This window comes from Pezoporus occidentalis, unplaced genomic scaffold (genome assembly GCF_034315485.1).
Source record: "Pezoporus occidentalis ecotype Australia unplaced genomic scaffold, CSIRO_AGI_Poc_V1 ctg65, whole genome shotgun sequence".
In the NCBI taxonomy this organism is placed as follows: Eukaryota; Metazoa; Chordata; class Aves; order Psittaciformes; family Psittacidae; genus Pezoporus; species Pezoporus occidentalis.
In genome coordinates this window covers 428,250-448,899 of record NW_026915998.1, presented here as the reverse complement: position 1 = coordinate 448,899, position 20,650 = coordinate 428,250, and the positions used below count along the sequence as shown (strand labels likewise).

General features: G+C 45.1%; 1 protein-coding gene across 9 annotated transcripts; it reads left to right on the top strand.

Annotated features, from left to right (window-relative positions):
* The first annotated feature begins 1,831 nt into the window (after positions 1-1,831).
* On the top strand, positions 1,832-8,049 carry LOC134175058 (potassium voltage-gated channel subfamily C member 3-like). Of its 9 annotated transcripts, XM_062640498.1 has the most exons (5): positions 2,527-3,007; positions 3,976-4,125; positions 4,334-4,455; positions 4,558-5,095; positions 5,706-8,049. In XM_062640498.1, exons 4-5 carry the CDS (start codon positions 4,604-4,606, stop codon positions 6,507-6,509), a joined length of 1,296 nt encoding a protein of 431 aa, XP_062496482.1. In that variant the 5' UTR covers positions 2,527-3,007; positions 3,976-4,125; positions 4,334-4,455; positions 4,558-4,603; the 3' UTR covers positions 6,510-8,049. The 9 variants fall into 9 exon arrangements, with proteins under 9 accessions (XP_062496489.1, XP_062496483.1, XP_062496487.1 ...); XM_062640505.1 differs by lacking the exons at positions 3,976-4,125; positions 4,334-4,455 and adding an exon at positions 1,832-1,973 and having other exon boundaries at positions 2,961-3,007; positions 4,849-5,095; XM_062640499.1 differs by lacking the exons at positions 3,976-4,125; positions 4,334-4,455 and adding an exon at positions 1,840-1,973 and having other exon boundaries at positions 2,961-3,007.
* The last annotated feature ends 12,601 nt before the right edge of the window (positions 8,050-20,650 follow it).

Sequence of the window (20,650 nt, the reverse complement as noted above, 5' to 3'; positions counted from 1 at the left end):
TTTTGGAGGATTTTAAACTTCTATTTTCACTGATTTGTTGAATCCCAGGAATACACTTGTGTTAGAAGTCAGAGGGGAGGCAGAGCTGAAAAATGGGATGTGAAAACAACACTGGAGGTGGGAATCTACAAAACCTACTTACACTGGTATTCCTAGCAGAAAAGCTAAGTGTGTAGGCTCTGGTGCTACCTCCTGCACCTAGGGAGTAGCTTGGTCTTTCCCCAAGGCTGTCAGGACTTCAGGATAGCTTAAGCTTCCTTATTCAACACTCTGAAGCAAGGTTTTGTTTACAAAACCGTTAATCATTGTCCTGGGTTAAGCCCAGCCATAACTCAGAACCACGCAGCCGCTCGCTCCCTCTCCCCTTTCCTCCCACTGCTCCTGGAGGGATGGAGAGGAGAATCGAAAGAATGCAGCTCCCACGGGTTGAGATAAGAGCAGTCCAGTATCTAAAGTATAACACAAACCACTGCTGCTGCCACCAGTAATAATAATGATAAGGGAAATAACAGGGACGAGAATACAACCGCTCACCACCCACCGACCGATACCCAGCCCGACCCAAGCAGTGCTCTCACCCTTCCAGGTAACTGCCCCCAGTTTATATAGTGGGCATGACGTGCTGTGGTATGGAACACCTCTTTGGTCAGTTTGGGTCAGGTGTCCCGTCTCTGCTTCCTCCTGGCTTCCCCTCCTCCCTGGCAGAGCATGAGGTTCACAAAGTCCTTGGTCAGAGTAAACCTCACTGAGCAGCAACTAAAACCATCGGTGTTATCAGCGCTGAGGACAATCATCCTCACCGGCTTTCTATGAACGTTTTCTGAAGAAATGTTTATTCTGGAAAGATAAAGCTCGTTTTATATTCTAGTACAAATGCAGTTAACACACACACACACACACATCATTTAGCCTAACATGAGTATGCATGAGTGCATAGTTGAGACCACGTGCATCTGAACGTGAGGGAATGGGAAAAAATGATAGAACTTCTGCCCTGTATGAAATATTTATTTTATTGAATACCAGAGATTATGGGAAAGAAATGCTGAATGAGTTCTGTTAAATGAGTTCTGTTAAATGAGTTCTGTTAAATCACTGTCTTTGACAGATGCCTCAGTTTAATACAGCTTCAGCCTCCTCCCCCAGAAAAAAGTCTACCTTGTTCTTGGGTGTTAAGCGTGTGCCAAACTGAAACAAGAGTTTCATTACTCAAAAGCAGTGTAAGGTTGAGGGAACAGATTTAACATTCGTTGCCAAACTCCCGCAGCGCCTCATGCAGTTAAAGTGAATTCTCAGAAGATAGGAGGCAGGGAGAAAACTTGGAACAGGGCCCTGTGCTCTGGAAATGGAGTTGCACTTTTCATCTGCTTAAAAAATGTTCTGAAAGGACAAGCTGTTTACTGCAATCAAAGGGCCTTATTCAGAGCATAGGAACACCATGTGTCATTTTGCTTGCCAGATTATTTCTGGGTTTCAGAAATCAACTGCAGTGCAAAGGTCATAAAAGGCAAATGCTGCCAGTGCTGTGGAACAGATAGGATGCATCCAACTTGATCAGATCACCTGCTTCCAGACCCTCAGAGACAGATCAGAAATTAAATGAAAAGGATAATTTTTCATTTCTATTCTCTGTGGAGAGCGAGAAGGTTGTGAAGAGTTTGGTGCCTGTTATAGAGATGGAAGGGAGCAAGGACTGAACCAGTGTAGATTTCACATGCTTCATGTGCTTTCAGAGCCCAGACCTAAGGGCAATTATGCTTGTCCTGATGCTCTTATGATATCTGGCTATAAGGTTGCTCAGTAGAGAATTGGGAGGTAATGGGCAAAGGTGGCTTCTTGCCTGAAATGTGCCACACAGGATGGGCAGTAATTTGCTATTCTAGTTTCTGCAGCCTTGCTGTGGTGTTGGCTGAGAGGGGGCCAGGATTATCTTGTGGTGTCCCTGTAGTACTTTGGGAATCTGGATGGTTAAGGTGAGTGGAGTTACTTGCACCTGCAGGCGAAGTGTCAATGAGGAGTGAAGAACCAGACTGCTTTCTAGGTAAAAAGCCTAATGGAAAACCTACTTTTTAAAAGAAAAGAGGTTTTGGTGTGTCAGGGTTACATAGGTGGTGGATTAAAATTAACAACCCAGCAGGTGAACTGTGATACTGCTTCCTCTGAAGAGACATGAATCTGTTTTTCATTTGTTTAACTGAAAAGGAAGCCCCCAGAGCCTTCCTGAATAGTCTTGCTCTTTCTGGGAATAAGGAAATTCCTTTTCCTAGTTTCTTTCCAAAGAGTTTGAAGTAAGCAGAGGTGATACTTAGAACCAGCCTTGGAATGTCAGCCAAGAGGAAATTTCACACACAGCATGCCTTTCTTGACTGGGATTATTAACCATGTGCCAGCCCTTTTACTGGAGTAATCAATCACAAAAAATGCATATAAAATCAGTGGGTACAAAAGGTTACGCTTTGGGTCATGCAGAAATGAAGTAAAAGCCCTTCAAACTGGAAAAAGGAGAGTGTGACAAGAAGATGGGTCTGGTGTTTTGGGGGTTTTATTTGTTTGTTCCTGTTGTTTTCTGTATTAATTTTAACTTAAACTTGAATAAGGCATGGCCAAGAGCAATGCTCTGTCTGCCTTTCTGTGGCTTGAAAGTTAAATCTCTAATTGGTTCTAAGACATTTGAGCTGCACCTATTTCCCAGGCAGTGTGGCCCTTTGAGACTTAGTGAAGCAGTGGGTGACAGCATAGTCAGAGCATATCTGGCCTGGCAGTTGTGGCCTCCTTGTTCAAGTGTTATTCCTTGGAGTGGGGAGAGCAAGTGCTGATAGGGCAGAGAACAAGGGAGAGGGGCCTCTGCTTCTTTTCAGTGCTATTGGCTGGTTTTGTTTTCTGGCATCTATGAGACTTGAGCTTTGGAGACTAGCCATCGAACATCCTGTTTTCACTGAATTTGTCTCTGTTCTTCCCAGTCTCTTCTCCTTTCTTCTGGTTGCAGAGTTGCTGCAATAGCACCAAGGTAAGAATAAGAAATGGCACTTCTTGGCTCATTTTTCACATGGGGATTGTTATGTTTGAGCAAGAGGTATCTGGCGTTCTCAGCAGATGAAGGAAAGTTCAGCTGGGATCTCAAAAATCACTGTGCTCTTTACAGTCAGGCAACAGAGACCAATATTGTAACTCCAGATTTGCTGAGTGCTGAATTAATCTAACCTGCTTGGAATCACACTGTGTGGATTCCTGTGCAGAAACTGCTAAGCAATGCCTGCACACTTTTAGTCCCTATGCTCAATCCTGCTCTGATTGAAGCCAATGGAAGTTTTAGGGTGAAGCTGCATGAAGCCTCATATATGTTGGGATTGGCAAGGATAGCAGATGGGCAGTAATTCTCTTGTGCTGTGAGTGTGTGACCAAGCTGCATCTTCCAGCCTTTCTGATAAAGCTGAATGAGGTACTGGATGAAGTTTTTTACTTCTAGAGTCCCCCCTGGTGCAGGGCTTGTTTCCCTGCTGATCCTGCATGGGAAGACTTGTTGCAGAAGGGATCTGTAACTCCCATGATCAGCACTTCCTGCAAAAAAGAGAGAAGGGACAACTGGAATTTCTGTGTACATGGCCTCAGCGCACTTAGCAGCTATTTCTGGGTAAGAGAGTCTAAGCAGGTAAGATACACAGGCTTGCTCAGTTAAGAGAAAGGCAAGAACTAGAAATGCAGGGCATAAGAGAAAGCTAAATGGAAACGTGTAAGAATGGAGGATGGGAAATGGAGAGGTACAGACAATCAGAAGTGGATACCTGTGGGTGAAAGGCAGCCCTAGACACTTCCATAAGAACATGCTGCTCCTATTCTGTACCTCTCCTCTGTGCTCCTTGGGTTGCAGAGATCCTTGGTTTCTCTCCCTTCTTACAATAACATTCATGAAGCAGGGCTCGAGTTTCTCTCAGGTATGTTGGATTTTGAATGAGTGAAACAGGGGATGTATTACAGGAAATAAGCAACATGAACATGCTTTCCCATGTCAGAGGCCTTGGCAGCAGGTTCTGGTGCTATTCTGAGATGTCAGCAAGCCCTGAAAGAGATAGCAGTATGCTGTTCTGCATTTCTATCTAGTCCAGGAATCCTGCATAGAGATTCCAGGTAAGGAGCAGCTTCCTGAAGAGGGAAAGTTTATTTGGCTTTGTGTAGGGATGACTTAAGGAAAAACCTTCACCTCAAATGAGTTTATTGCAAGATTGTCTACAGTATATGAACCAAATGTGGTTAAACAGACTCTGGAGTGTGCGCTCTGTCCGCGTGGGGAAAAGCTGGGAGGGAGAGCAGTGCAAACCAGATGTCTGTCATTTAGTTTGATACCTTTCCTGGAAGGAGCTCAGATGATATGGACATGGAGCAGGGTCTGGGAGCAGGCACTGAACATGATGGGAAATGGCAGAGTGCCTTCCTCCCTGTAGGAGATGCAGGTTTCAGGTACAAAATATGCTTTAAAAGCACTGGAATGAGGTACCCTGGAAAACCTGCCAAAGCTTGCTTTACTTCTTTTAATTTGTGTTCTTCTCTTTTTGACTGAAGATAAACAAGAGCCTATGAGGACTTGTGCCTCCCTCCTCCCTCACAGATGGAAGGCTCCAAGGAAAAAATCATTCTGAATATTGGGGGAGTCAGATACGAGACATACAGCAGCACCCTCCAGACCTTCCCAGGGACAAAGCTGTGCAGCCTCACAGAACCCCATGCCTCAAGCATCTACGACTATGATCCCACCACCAAAGAGTTCTTTTTTGATAGGAGCGCAGAGATCTTCAGCTACGTGTTGAACTATTATAGGACTAAACATTTCCACTGTCCTATTGACACCTGTAGGTCAGTCTTGGAAGAAGAGCTGGCTTTCTGGGAAATCAATGAGGCACAGCTAGCATCCTGCTGCTGGCTGAAGCTGAATAACAGAGAGGTGCAGCCGGAGGAGTTTAACATTTTGGATGAAAATGAGCAGACTGATGACCAGTGCCTCATAGTCCAGACAGAAAGAAGGGATCTGAGCTGGCGAACCAGGTGGCAGCCAAAGATTTGGTCTATGTTTGAAAAACCCTTTTCCTCTTTCAGTGCTAAGGTAATACTACATGTGGTGATGGACACAGTGTGTGTCCTTTGGGATTGCCGGCATGGGTCCATGAAAAACGCTAATGGGTTCAGAGCTTTGATAAATATGCTTTGAGTCCCAGATTGAAAAAGGAAAATAAAGTTCTCTCTTCTCATTAACAGACACCTCCTTCTTCTTCTCTCCTCCTCCCTGCTCTCTGTACAAAATGCATGCCCCGTGCCTCTTTAAAATGTCAGGCATGTAGAGCAACAAACGCAAGTCAGAGGCTGCAGAGGGTGTTTTCTGTGCTGCTGGTGTTTCTGGAGCCAACATTTTGTGCTGCAGAGACCCCCAGTGTGAGTCTGTCTGCGTTACTCCAGCTGTTGGATATTTCCCTTCCTTACAAACTCTGATATATGAGTTCAGGTGGTTTTTTTCTTTGGCTTCAGTCTTCTCTACTATTTTTCCAATCTGGAGGGAGAAAATGCACTCCCTGTGAGCAAAACCATGGTGATTTGAGAAAGATGAATCTGGGATTGTACAGTGCCTGTGGAAGTGATCCTGGGGTTGTGGTGGGGCAGTGAGGTTATAGGATACTTTGTTGACCTAACTGCATGTGTGCCCTTTCCTCCCTCTGCAGTGCTTGGCTTTTGTTTCTCTGCTGTTCATCGTTGGAATTGTCATCGTATTCTGTGAGGAGACCAAGGCACAGTTTGAGTTCTTTACTGCTAACTTCACCTCAGTTGGCTATTCTGAGGTCTCCCACAATGACCATGAACCCTATTACCACCAGGCTGCCTACTTGCTTCATCTGGAGCTTTTCTGTGTCCTCTGGTTTACTTTTGAGTTCTCTGTGCGATTTTGTTTCTGCCCAGACAAGAAGTTGTTCTTCCAAAATCCCCTCAATGTGGTTGACTTCCTCTCCCTCTTCCCAGTTTACATTGAACTCTTTGTGGCTGGGCAGATTCAGAGAGTGCCAAGCCTAGGGCTTTGGTTGGGCTTCGTTCGAGTTATCTATCTCCTCAAACTCCTGAAGATATCCAAGCTGATAGAAACGCCACTGATCCTCAGGGTCCTGTGCTACACCCTCAAGTCTATCCTCAGAGAGATTTGCATCCTGCTGATGATTTTGGCGTTTGAGACCCTCTTCTTTGGCTCTCTCTTTTTCTATGGGGAGTTGCTGGGTAGCCATCCCTCCTACACGGGGGAGCTGCACTTCACTGACATTCTTGTTTGCTTCTGGTGGGCTTTGATCACACTCACTACAGTTGGCTATGGAGATATTATCCCTCTCACCACAGCTGGCCAAGTGACGGCAGCCTTGGCGGCAGTATTTGGCATGTTAACTATTATCATCCCAATACCCATTTTCCTGGTGAAGTTTAAAACTTATTATGACATTGCTATCTTCAAACAGAAGCTGAAAAGAAACAAGAAACTTTAACACTTCAGAAGCTCTGTTCCCCTTTTGCCTTTAGCAGTAAACCTTCAGCATGGTTTATTCCCTTTGGTGGACAATGGAGTGACAATAGTTCATACTGCATTTACTTGCTGCCTTAGCATATCTAACTATTGGAGAGGCCTAACATTGGAGTGCTTGGTACACAACTGATCAGACCTGTCAAATCCCATAAGTCTTTCCCACATTGTACCTCATGCCGTGCTCTTACATGTCACAGTTTCTCTCTCTCATCTAGCTGTTCAGGGACACACCTGTGATCATAGAATTATAACGGTTAGGGTTGGAATGGACCTTAAGATCATGTAGTTCCACCCTCCCTGCTACTACATTATAGCAGCATTGTATGATTCCATAGCCTGAATGTGCACCACATAGCCCAGTTCCATGACCTGGGGCCACAGCATATTCTCTCAGCTGCCATACAACCCGTGGTACTAGCTGTGTCCTCCATCGACAGACCATAGTCTCATTCTGCATGCTGGGAAAGAAGATCTGAGCACAGCCCTGCTCTGACAGCGAGGAGGAAGCACTTCCAAGTTGTATTTTTTAGCAGTGTTCTATTTCCTCACTTTACCAAGCCAAGCCAGTACACCTGACCTGCCTGCGCTCACACATGGGTGGAAGGAAGGCTGCAGGCTGCTCTGTGGTCCTTAGAGCCAGCACTGTTTGATAACCTGCTTTGTGGGCTCACAGGAATTGCTGTGGCATTCGAGTAGCATCAAGGGTGCCCTCTGACAGCAAATCCTTCCTGGCTCTGCTGAAGTCAATGGCAAGCTTTCCTTGGCCTCAGTGAGATTAAAATTTCATTGGACACTTCCATTGGATCAACACATTCCAACAATTCTGGGTTTTTATGTAAAAATGTGACTATTACCCAAAATACCTATGGTTTTTGCTCTTCAAAAGGAAGAATGGAATCTACACTACTCAATACAGATCTAATGTCATTTACTTTCTTAAAGCATAGATATAAATGTGGAATATTTATCTTTTAACTGGATAGTCTTACTTGTTACCTTTGTTTGGTTTTGAAATAACAAACATTGTTGAGGTATGAGAGCAAACCACATCCCACTGTTTCTATAGCAGGATGATGTGCTAAGGTTGTTTTGTTTAGTAAGTAAAAATTGCTGTATCCAATAACATTTCTGTATTGAAATTTCATTAAGGTTGTATTTTAACTGCAATTTTGATGTTTTGTCTGTCACTAGGGTTTTTCTGTTCAGGATAGCATTTTAAGGATGTTTTACTTTTATTGAAATACCAGAAGGTAACTTCCCTCTATTCCAATGCAGCTACAATGAATTTAGGTTTTGTCTAAAGAGCAAGAAAAAATGCTGCAAACATTTCAGGCACAAGGCACATGAGAAGCTGGAGACAGCCTGGCAGTAGAAGACAGGTCTAGGTGTTCTCCTGCACCCACCTTGGGTATGTAGACAATGCAGGGGGCAAACAGGGTAAAGCCATGCATGCTGGTGCATGGGAGTTTTTCTTCATTATATTAAAGTGGTGCTATGTTTTCTGTGGATGTATATAGTATTATTGAAAATTCATATTAGTTGCAACAGCTTAACAGAGATTTACCAGGTCTGTCCTCAAATTTTCCCCAGTACAGGAAAGGTCCACGATAGAATCATAGGCCATGACCCTATTTTAAGAATCCAAGTTAAAGCCGCTGGAATAGTTACATCTTGCTGGCTGCAGTTAGGAGGTGTACAGAATCTTGCAGTACTTATTGCTGTGTTTAACCAGCTCTGCTGGTATACACCCATTTTTCAGCAGATGCTTCACAGGAGACAGATCTGCAATTGAGAGCAGCCTTCACTGCTGCCCCCAGAAGAGGGTGCTCTCTAAATGCACATGGCAGTCCCATTTCTGCGCAGGAAGCACGATGTGAACATCAGAACAGGGTATTACACTGCTCTCTGTAGTGTGACCCCATTTAGACCTAAATGTACGTTTGCTGAGCCCTACTGTGCTGGAGCAGCTGGATGAAGAGGTCATGCTCCCAGGTGAAGGTAAGCACAAGAAAGAAACAAGCCCTAATGCACAAGCTCATCTGCCACCAGCTCAGTGCAGCAAACTTAGCCTTTGGTGAGGAGTCCCGAAGCTAGAAATCACAGACTCATAGAATATCTCAAGTCTGAATGGCCCATAAGGATCACCAAGTCCAACCGCCTGCTCCTCACAGGACTACCGGAAACTAAATCATATGACAAAGAGCACTTTTGATTTCTTTCATGAAAATATCACTAAAAAGAACTAATTTCTGCAAAACAGTTTAGGATTTTCCAGCATAAAATTTTCTTGTGCTTGCTGACCAGTGCTGCTAACTTGTGCTGACCTCTGAATCGCATGGAATAGACACAGCTCTCCTCCTTTCATGTTCCCAGTGCTCCCCAGTGTGGAAGGATGAGGAGTTGCTTGTCACTGGGAAACCAACACAGCTTCCACAGTGCAAAAGTGATGGGGGAAAAAAGACCTGTTCTTGGTAATATGGCCTTGACAAAGCATTTGAAAGTCCCTTCCCCTCTCTAATTCATGCTTCTTGCCCTCTTGTGGAGCCTCTTAGCTCCTCTTCCCAAGCACTGTGAGCAGCTGTGCTTTGTGAGTGATAAGGGAAAATCATGGCTGCCTGCTGGTGTAATCCACCATAAGAGCAGTTTATGGGACAATTCCTGATGACTCCAGCACAGCCCAACGAAGGAAAGTACAGAGGCTTATCCATGGTTATGACATGCAGCGTTGGCCCTGCTGTGGAGCTGAGTAACTGTAGCCCTGGATCAGCTTTCACTCTCTTTTGCAGTGCTTCAATGGGAGTAGGGAGGCAGGTCTCAGGGCACAGGTGATCTAAGGGTAGATAGGAGCAATGGCATGGGGATGGATTGTGTTGGACTCCCAGACATGGGTTTTAGGGAGGTGGTTTCCTTAACCAGACATGCTATGTGCTTTGTGCTTAAAAGACACTATCTTTCTAGGTTGCTCCGTTCACCCCCCATGTTTGTTTTCTTATCCTGTTCCAAAACTCTTTGAATGAAATAGGTATTAACTCCCACTTGCTTCCCAGGTCATGACAGCCCAAAGGCAGTTCAAAATTCACTATTCCTGTCCCTTTCTTCTGAGTCTGTTTTCTTAATACTGCCTACACTTCATGGGCTGAATTTCCAGTGATTTTAGCCATGTTAGCTCCACAGCATCCCCCAATACTCCAAAGCATGTGCTTGCAGCTGTGCTCGTTGCGGTTCTGACAACTCTGTTCTCCCTGTGCTTTGAGCGTGGTAGTTATTGGACCCAACCTGCTCAAGGCTGGGATGAAGAAGCCATAAGCCCCTTGCAAGAAATCTCTTGGTCAGGTGTTTCATTATGGGAAGGGCCAAACCCCATCCACTGTTTCTCTCTTCTCCTACAAAGGCTCATGGATGCTGTCCATGGAAGTGATAGGATGTCAGACATATTGTACCCAGGAAATGAATGAGAGGGGTCACTGACACAGATGTGGTCACTTTCAGAGAAACAAGCCATGTGCTCAGCTACCTGAGTTCTGGCAGCACCATGACTGGTGACAGCTCCTTGTGCCAGTGAGGGCGGTGACTTTCCTGGGCCCTCAGGGTATGGAAAGTTTAGGGTCTGGTGCAGCACACTCCCACAGCCGGCATCTGCACAGGGCATCTCCACAGCCTGTCTGTATGCAGGGTGACTCAGCAGCAAAGGGAAGTTCAGTTACAGTTGGTGAAGTCAGCGTCTGGTGAAGCCCCAGGCTCTGACTCACAGAAAGCAAATGCCTTTGACATATGCGGGAAATGAATGGAGGTTCCAAAATCTGGGTGCTCCTTGGGACTCAGGAACAAGCACCCAAAAGAGATACACTGGCTCTCAGATAGTCATGCTATTAAATGTTTGCTCACTGAAGTACTAGTGCCCCTTCCAGGTATTTCTGCCTTTCTGGGTTTCTGTGCAATTGTAGCACTGCTTTCCTGGACAGGCTTAGGTTTGATGTCGGTTTTACTTGTCTGAAAAGGTTTTTATACAGGTCCCACAAAGTTTGCAAAGAAGTGATGGAAAATTCTTAGTAATTGAACGATGAGAGTGTGTGTGTGTATGGGAGGGCCTGTCCACTTGCTGTGGGCGGGCAGCTTGTAACCACTCTGATGCTACCACATCTTGAACTGACCGATTTTCAGCTTAAAGGTTGTGCCTGGAAAAAACAGCTGCTTGTGGAAGGGCTAAATGCTTCCTACCTAACACTGAGCATCCTTCTTTCAGCCTATCCCTGCCTGCAGAGGAGCAGTAGAGGAAAACTTGTGAGGAGTGACTCCCATAATTCCCCACCTTACTTGGAGCCACCCTTCCTTCTGGCTGCCAAACTGCAGAAGGCATTCTCCAGCGAGGCCACCTTTGTCACTATTTCAGAAGGAGGCATGGATGATGTAGTGAGGTTGACTTCAGTCTACTGTTTGCATGGGTTTCTTTGAAACAAATCTCCATCCCACCATTTATTTGGGAGCAAAACATGAAGTGAGTATCCCTCCCTCACCCCAGCCTTGCATGGAGTTACCCTCTGTGTTAGCAGCATTAAGAATCATATCCATATCTATTCAGATGGATGTTGGCAGCCAGTATGGTTCTGTACTGTAGCTCATGTTGTAGTTTTAGGCTATTGCTTTTATTGCTGTTAAAAGCCTTGTGACAGAGTGCACAAGTCTCTCACATCACTGCCTTGGAGGTATATTTAATAATAATAATTAGGGTGCATGGGACTCTTGATCTTTAAACTGCTCCCTCAAGCTCAGCTAATTAGTCTACACCATTTACCAGCGGGTAAACCCTTCCAATTTGTCTTTGGGATTATTAAAGAGAAGAAAGCCTCAACCCCTCATTCAGCAAAGCATTTAAGATTGTGCTTCATTTTAAGCATGTCTGGGAGTGAAGTATGTGTTTAAGTGGGCTTATGATCACAGCTACCTGCTAGGGGCAAAATCTTCCTGTTTATTCTGGACCAGGATATACCCATGCTGGAAGATGAGTGTGTGAGCTTTACTGGGATGGTCTTTCCCTAACAGCCCTAATCAGCTGCCTTGGGTAACAACACTGAGGACGTAGCACTGACAGCTTTAATGCAGTTTGTGTCAGCTTGTCAGTGGCCACAGATATGTATCTGAGTAACTTAGAACGTGAAGTCACATCTTCATGGTTCCTGTTCCTTCTGCTAACTACTGCAAATGGCACTTTGCACACACAAATACAGGGTCTAAGTGCCTCTGTACTTTTTTCTGCTATTGAACTTTATGAGCTGGGGATCTGCAATTTCTAAATGCACTGAACAGAGCCATGGTGCTCTGAGAAAGACTTCCTGCATCGTACTGGTTTTGCGGAGTGACTGACAGATGTTTTGCTCTTCCATTTGGGAGATTTCTTGCCATGATTTAAAGCTGGCAGTGTTGCTGATGGTGCACGAATGGAGAGAAATAGACAACAGAAATAAAATCATTTTGTTTCTTACTCTCTTCCTTCCTACCCTAGTTATGTCTGGACTTGGCAGGATGAGACGAGAAAGGAGCGGGCAATTGCAGCAGAAAAGGGAAGGCCACAGTTACATCAGCCAAGCCTCCAATACTTCCATCAGCTGAGACAAGCGTGGCCTCATTCTCTGCCTTTGTTTCAGCTGTGCCTGAGGCCTGGTTGACACTTGAGGTCTCAGCAAGGATAACCAAACACACCGCTTTATTATCCAGCATTTTTTCAGCTCCAAGTATGTATCATTTGGCTGAGGATGATTTACACCAAGGCAGAGATGGTGAGTGCTTTCACTGGCCAGGGGATGGGAGATGGACACTTGTCTTCTGGACACTTCCTTATATCTTCCTCTTTCTTCCCTCCAGTACTAGCAAGCTGGAAAGCACAGAATATCTAACACTTCATGCTGTGCATCCCTGGTCCAAGCCGTGCATAAAACCCAGCCCAACCCCAGAAACTTCACTCCCCTCTGACTGAAACCTGATGTTGGCCTCAAATTGTGGCACGGTCTCTGGGTGAAGTTCACTTCCATCCTTCCTCTGCCACAAGCCCTGAAAGTGTGGACCTCCTTCGGGTCCATCAGCCGATGCTGTATGTTTTCATCTGTTCTGGTGTGGCAGGGAAGTTTAGAAGTAAAACTGCTGGGGAGATCTGTGACTCAGCTGTGCTAGGGAAGGGAGAGTTTCTTTTTCGTGTCAGCAGCTTGGAGAGGTACATCCTCCAGTGCCTCAGCAGGCCAAGCGTCTGGGCTGCTGTCCTAACCCAGTGTGTGCAGAGCCGGTGGAGGGGATGGTGTTGTGTGAGTGCTACGAGGGGAAGGGAAATCATCCTTTTAGAATCATCCTTTTCTGTCTCCCTCCCCCACTTCCCTTCTTCCTCCTTCAGTGCTGTCACCTTGTAGTATTTTAATTGGAGGAAGCCGATATATCAAGGAAGTCAATGGCAGGGGCGAGGTGGGCGGGGGGGGGGGGGGGGGGGAAAAGGAGGAAAATCACATCACAGCCCAGTCTGCCAGTGTAAACACTTGATGGTTTCCTGTTATTGTAGCCTAAAATGTACCATGACATCATTGCGGGCCTCCCAGAATCACCCAGAAGGAGGAAAAGCCAGCATTCCCAGCCCGCCCCCAGTGTGAATCCAGGGGATTCAGAACCCTATAAGGCAGTGAAGCTTTGCAAGCAGCAAAGATAGAGTTTCGAAAGCTTTCTTGTTCTTGGCAGCGTGGAAATTTCACAAACAGGAAAAACTACTTTTACTTTTCCTAAAGGGGAACCGTTTATGCCTCGTGAAATACGGATGCCTTGAACCATGGTTACTTTAGAAGCAGAGCTGAAATATAAGAAACACTCTTATGTGGGGGCAAGCACAGGGGAGCCCCTCCCCAAAATCATGTCAGTCCATCGTTCCCAGGCATCCACTTTTTCATAGCACCCACTTTTATTCCAAATCACTCTACAAACAAGGTAGTTCAGTCAAAAGATGTGGATTATATAGAACAATACAGAATTAGTTGATAATTTTGAAGGTGAAGCTAGCCCTCAATACAGCAGAGATTGCCAGTGAAGTGTTTGGTTTCCTGTGCCTGGATATATGAACTGTACTGGAATTTGACCCAACAGGTCAGATTTGTGTCTGTTACAGTTAATCCTGAATCACTGCACTCATTCTGCAGCCCCCTAAGGAAGAACAGAATCACATTCACAGAGATGGGCTCTCATGATTTCTGTGAGGGATGATAAGCGGGCTGATTCCACACCACACCCTTCAGCTACAGTCTCTTTGGGCAGCCTTCCAGGTAGACACAGAAGGGTATCTGCAGAGTTTGTTTTTTCCTAAGCAAGGTAACAAACTTCATAAATACATAAATACATCCATACAGTGCTGTGTTTGTAATCGTTTGTACCCATACCCTCCCCTGCACACCTGCCAACTGCTTGGCAAACATCAGTAATTACAGTGTGGCTTTTTGTTCTTGAAACAGGAGACATTAGTGTTTTCATGTTATATGTAAGGCAACTGAAGCACTGAGATTAAATGAACCGCTGCCTTACAGAATAGGATGTACTATCTTAAAGTGGGTTTAAACCAATCCCATATCTCCATATAGTTTCAGGAAATTTGATTTGTTTTGCAATTAATGAGATTTGAAAAATCCAAAATAGATCATGGGGAACAACCCGCTTTGATATTCCAGGAAGTCCAACTGAGAGCAGTAACAACAAAGCATAGACATCACTGTTATTTTTTGTCCAGTAAACTGCAAGACTATTCTGTTTCTTTTGAATGTTAATCCCAAATGTAATCCCAAACTTTATTTACTAGTATCATTCTTCTCTAGTTGTTCCCTTTGATCTACTTTTGAATAGGAGAACCAAGCCATTAAATTCTTCACCGGGCTGAGCTCTTTGCAAAGCTAGATATACGAGATGATTATCACTCACTAAGTAGTTTGCTCCTCGCTCCCAGTGCTGTGCAGTGCAGCCCTGGGAACTGAACTGAAATTAATGCACAACTATTCATGCATGCAATGAACTCAAGGGCTGGGTTCTGGTGACAGCATCAGGAACCTGCATATTTATGCCAGGCTCTGCTGTGAGCAAGGCACCAGGACAGCAAATTGCTCAGACAGCACTGGGATAGCTGGGGGGTGTCGAGGACTTGAACTAACTTCTATTCTTCTGTATCTAACCAGAGTGCTGAGGTTATCAGGTGGGCTTGGCAATGGAGGGGGGGAGAGGAGTTTCTTCTTCTATGCGCTGAATTGGCCAGATCTGGTGTGCAGTTCTTCCATCTCTGGGATTTTTGCCGAGTCATATGAAAACACATGGCCTGCAAAACGTCAGGAGAGGCAGCAGCAGGGTACAGCAGCAGTACCTGGTGACAGGCGGATGGTGGCAGTTCTGGTGGGGAGGAGCTGTGCAGTTTTGTGTGGTGTGAATGTTCATCTAAGATGCTGTCCTGTGTGTTTCTAGGATATTGATCCCTGTATGTGCAGGAGGAAGTCTGGGTCATGCGCTGAGTCTCTCATTTCATTCCCACAGCACAGGAATGACTTGCCCACGGAAGACTGCGTTTCACCCTGTGCTTACACACTGCAGGCTGCTTTGGCTCTCTGCAGGGCAGGATACTGTTGTGTGATTTTTGACACAGCCCTTTGTGCTTTGATCCCATTTCAGTTTTATGGCACGATGTGATGCCGTGTTTCCTGGGTATGACAAAGACAAAAATAGCACAGCACTGTGATGCAGTGTGATTGGCGTTTATGAGAATACCTCATCCCTTTTAACAAATATTAAGTGTGTAGAAGAAGATTAGTAAAGATGACAAAGTAAAAATAATAGCAGTTTAGGTTATGATGAGTATGGGAGAGTAGCAAAGCACGCTTGATTCCCACTGGTTTGTACAGAGTTATCTCTGCTTATGGCCAGGGTGAATCATCCTGGAAAGTTTGACTCCATTCATCATGGAAAGCTAGGGAAAAAACAAAATGGAAGAGAATTTGTCTCCATTTATTGTGGAAATCTAGGCAAAAACAAAGTGGAAGAGAATCTGGAAGACTTCATCAGGGCAGTAAATCCAGCTTTAAGACTCTAAGTAACAGACCAGAAACACATTGGGCTGGTGATACAAGAAGCTGGTCCAGAGGTGGCTCTTTCTTCTGGTTAACATTTATTGGAAAAACATTGCTGAACTTGTTTGTCCCAGAAGATGGATCACCTGTGCAGGCCCCTATAGATTCGTGCCAGATCACATCTCATCTCTGCTGAAGTGTGCTAGCATTAAAACATGAAGTCAGCAAAACTCAAGATGACCCAGCTAACCAGACAGAAGTGTCCTTGCCTGCTCCACATGAAAAGTTTACTGTCAGTGCTCCAGAACGGTGTGGATCCAGTATTAGTGTTCATAGAAGCACAGCCTGTGTGAAAGGAAATCTTCTAAAAAGAAGTAAATACCTTGTTTGTGTTTTGTTGTTCTATTTCCTCTAAATACTGTACAATGGAAACTGCATGAAAGTGTGACTGGATGGAAACTGGCACACTTTACAGGTATGGCTTGGGAAAGCAGAAAGTACTAGATAGTATTCAACATGTTTTTTTAACCCCAAAGGTTTAAGGCTCCTGGTGAAAGACATTACCCCAGTGTTGCAGAGGTGTCTCAATGACTGAGATATAGAAAGGACAGAAAGCTTCTTCAGATTGGGGCAGAGTCTGGATGAATACCCAGAGTGATGCTCAGCACCTGGACTGTACTACCATTCAGGGAGGACAGTAGCTAGCAATGAAAAAAGAGAATGTGGCTCTGAAAACAATGACTAAAAATCCATCTCACTGAATGTCACACAAATTAGATGACTTAGACTGTATTTAAGAAGATAGCTGAGACTGCTTGGGTTGAACTCCTCCAGACAACATTGCTAATCCTGGTTTGACCTTATTAAAGGGCACAATAGGGAGCTACAAAACATTTTCAATCTGTTTTATCATTTATTTGCTAACTTAGAAGGAGGAAAAAAAAAACATCCAAAGGAGCATCCTGCCTAAGCTTGTTCTAGAATTGTATACCTCTCTATTGTACAGTCGGTAAGAGAGTCCACTAGGCTGGGTTCTTGAGCCTCTGTTTTCCACATTCGTTAGCAGGAACCAGGAAACCTCTGCATTTTGTTCTTACTTTCTCTGTAAGTGTTCTTAGTGAATGCCACTGAATGGTATCAGAGACAGTGAAAGAAAGTCCCTTGAAACTTGTGCAAGAAGAGACCCTTTGAATAGTATCTGTATGGGGCTGTACAGATCAGCAGCTTTCTCTGGGTGAGCATGTTCATCGTGACTACCTGAATCCCCAGGGCGCTCTGGATCTGGGTATATGAATGCCAGAGGGTAGCAAAATCCCAGCAGAGAGCTGACATCAGATCAATGTGCTTGACCAAGGCCCTTTTCAGGTGACCCTCAAAAAAGATTCAGGTAATTTGAACACATATTGTGTCCTCACACTTGGCCTTTTAAGTGCTCTGAAGTCAACAGATGAGATTCGCATCAAGTGGACAGATACAACATTAATATGAGTGCCCAAGAAATGGACCTTGTGAAGTAACCTGAGAGAAACCCAGGGAAGGTTTTGGCTTTTTCAGCTTTGTAGTTTATTGGTGTATTTGTGTTTTGTCCTGCTGTGGACACACAGAAGCCTGGGGCAGGGACTGAACAAGCATGGCAGGGTGTGGTTGTGAGACTAATAAAGTAGGTTAGTCCATGTAGGTCTTGGAGGGGAGGGAAGGGGACGTCTGCTGCATTTTAATGTTAACAAGCCAGGATGTGTGGTGTATCACGGGGCACAGGAAGCTCTGGCTGCTCCTTCTCAAATACACCATTTCAATTAATTCAGAATCATCTGCATCTTCATGGAAAGGAGGAAAAGCCTGCGGGAAAAGAGTTGTCTGTGGTAGTTTGTGGTGGATAAAGTAGCTTCCTAATTTCATTCTCTTTGAAGTAGGTGTCAGCAGCCCGCACATGTCTGCAAGTCAGTGCTTTTGTCTGCATCCAGGGTACAAATGGGCTGGGTCATCAAAGCCAGGGGATGTCTTGGGACATCAGCTGCTCAGCAGCTCAGAAAGGTAGGTGGGCACTGGTTTTTTGACATGTTTCAAGTGTATTTAAGGAACAGGATCTTCTGGCCAGAAATTAAAGGTCCCGAAGGTCAGTCCCAACACCTCCACACAAGGAGAGCATTCCATTTGGTCAGCATTCCATTATTTTGACATTTCCTTGTCCTGTTGCACAATATTGATACCAACCATAAAGCTGAGATGGACTGAGCATCACCTATGCAGAAGCACGCAGTTAAAATGACACCACATTGCCATCTCTGTTCTGAAATGCAAAGAGCTGCTCACCACTCACCAGCCAACCCCCAGTAATCTATATGTTTTCTTCTCACTGTCTTATGTCTTTTATTTCTCCAGAGAAACAGGGCTTTATATTCCCTATTTACCAATAGCAGCAGTGCTGGGGCAAAGACTGTATCAGCTTCCTGCATCCAAGAGCTTGGACAAATCTGGAGTGTGAAGCCTCTTCTTGTGACTACCGAGAGTCCTTAGCAGTGTTTCTAACAGTGCTTTTAATGTTTTCCCACCATAAGACCCTCACAGGCTCAGAGGATTCCCAAGCGAATTTTGTTTGACTAGTAAGATATAAACTAGTTATGAATAAGGCAGATTCTCTGTCAGTCCCCCAGAATACTCATAGTATCTAATGAATCCTGGGAAGCTGAGTAATGCCATAATCTTTTTTTCCACCTTTGGCTCTTTGAGTGCATTGCAGCTGTTAATGAACACCATCAGCATCCAGTAATTCATCATTAACTGGGGAAACTGAGGCAAGAGAGAACAACCTGCAGTTATTTCTGAGATTATTGAGCCAGTCTTTCAAAGCAATCCATTTTCTCAGAAAGAAGGCATCAGCTCAGGGATGGATTAATGAAATACAATGTGGTACAGGGATGTACTTCACCAGTTTTGCATGCTGCACTGGGGCAAGACAGGGTTTATATTTGCTCCAAGAAAGCTCAAGTTACCTATGCAGGTGGTGTCTGACCCTGTGTTGGTTATTGTGGGAGCGGCTCTAGTTGTGTGTTTGTGTTGCTGAAAGGAAATCTTTACTGAATTGACATTGCCTGAAATCTGTACTATACTGACACTGTAAATATCAACATGAGGACACACCACTGATGAGATGGAGTTTGCTTCCATGCGATTCTCTCCTATGCTATTCTGTCCTGTCTTACACCATTCTTTTCTTATACTTCTGAAGTTTGTGAAAGCATTCAGCTCTTGCAAATGCATCGAGTAATAGGAATAACACGAAACCAGGAAAAGACTCAGGCTGGAGCACCTCTCCTGTGAAAACAGGCTGAGAGAGCTGCGGCTCTTCAGCCTGGAGAAGTCACTGAGAAGACCTTATAGCAGCCTTCCAGTACCTAAAGGGGCCCAGCAGAAAGCTGGAGAGGGACTTTTCACAAGGGCCTTTGGGGATAGGAAGAGGGGGAATGGCTTTAAACTGACAGAGCGAAGATTTAGGTTAACTATTAGGAAGCTCTTTACTATGAGGGTGGTGAGGCACTGGCACAGGTTGCCCAGAGGATTTGGATGCAGCTAGGAAACAAAATCCTGTGGTTCTCCATGCTTTTCATTGCAGGAGGTCCTGCAATGAGCAAGATGAAGAGAAAGAATACAAGCAAGTAGGTTAAACTCCTCCCAGAGAAGCACGGGCTGGCTGACTGACTCAGGTTAGGTGTTCATCTCCTGGCAGCAGAGGACAGCAAGACAGTCTCTAGTAGTCCTCCTCAGAGCTCTTTGAGAGGCTGGTTGCTTCTCCCTACAGAGGGACCTTGGGGCTCCACTGATACTGCCAGTAGCTGGTGCTGTAGGAAACTGCTGTGCCCTCTGTTATCCCCACCACCCCTCGGAAAGGATGGTGCACTTTGAGCTCAGGGAGACTTGCTGACCTGTTAGGGAGCCTTGTGCTGTGATTCAGGGGAGAGGCAGCCTGACCCTGGCCCTGCTGCTTCTCTCTCAGATGCTCACAGAAAGCCAGAAGGCACATGCACAGACATGAAGTTCAGAATGCTGCGACTCAGCTCTGGGTCTGTTGGAAGGCCATCTTCAGTGAGGACTTCTGATATCTCCTGTGCTCTTGAGGAGCCATCCTTTTTCCTTAATGGTTATTTTTAGCTGTACACTAGCCTTTCACTGAGAGGGACTTTGGTATCTTGGTGGTTTGTGTGGTTTCTAAGAGAATTACCCAGAGAGCTTTTGTGTTTTCAAAGCACTGTACAAACATCAGTAAGCTAATCCTCCCTGCCCCCAGGGTGGCTGAGGATGGAGGTTTCTGGTGGGGGAAGGCTCCTGGGCTTGGGGATCTTCTCAAAACACGTTTTTAGGCTTGAAAAACTAGTTTTGACATTGCAGACTTCCCCCCCCCCCCCCCTTGTCCTCTTAAAAACAAACAGAAACATGCTAAGTGAGAGAAAAAAAACAACCTCTAAGACAAAGAAAATAAAGGCATGGCTGTGTTTGAAAAATGGAAGTCTGTGTTCTCTATGAAGATCGAATTGTCCTGAAACATAACAGGCATAATTGTGACTGAGTGTCTGCTTCTCTGTGTCTGTGGCTGAAGACAGCCGCTTCTGGGACAGAGAACAGCTGAGAACACAGCATGTATGTATATATCCATATGTCTACCTATCTGTTATCTATCTGTCATCTATCTGTCTATCCATCCACCTATCCACTATCTGTTCCTCATTTTTATAACCCACTCACTCTGCTGGTATAAATACCCTAAATGCCTTATTTCTCTGCATTTTAGTATCAGAGATGCCATGTGTTTAGTAAAAACCTAAATGAAGGATGCCTTCTGTCATGCCTAACTGGGCTGGGTGGTGTGTGCTCTGTGGTGCACCATTGTGTTTTGCAGTGGGGAAAAGAACTGGATGCAGAGTGGGAGTTATGGATGCCCAGCGGTGCATGTCTCTCACAGTCATGCAACCCTGACTGCAGATCACACCCTGTAACGTTAACAGGCTGGGAGGGAATTCCCTTCATTTGTGAGTGAATCAGC

Excerpts from the sequence above, each read along its gene's own strand:
- LOC134175058 (XM_062640499.1), top strand. The coding sequence starts at position 4,604 with ATGGAAGGCTCCAAGGAAAAAATCATTCTGAATATTGGGGGAGTCAGA. Across the intron at positions 5,096-5,705 it reads TTTCCTCTTTCAGTGCTAAG|TGCTTGGCTTTTGTTTCTCT; the intron begins GTAATACTACAT and ends CTCCCTCTGCAG.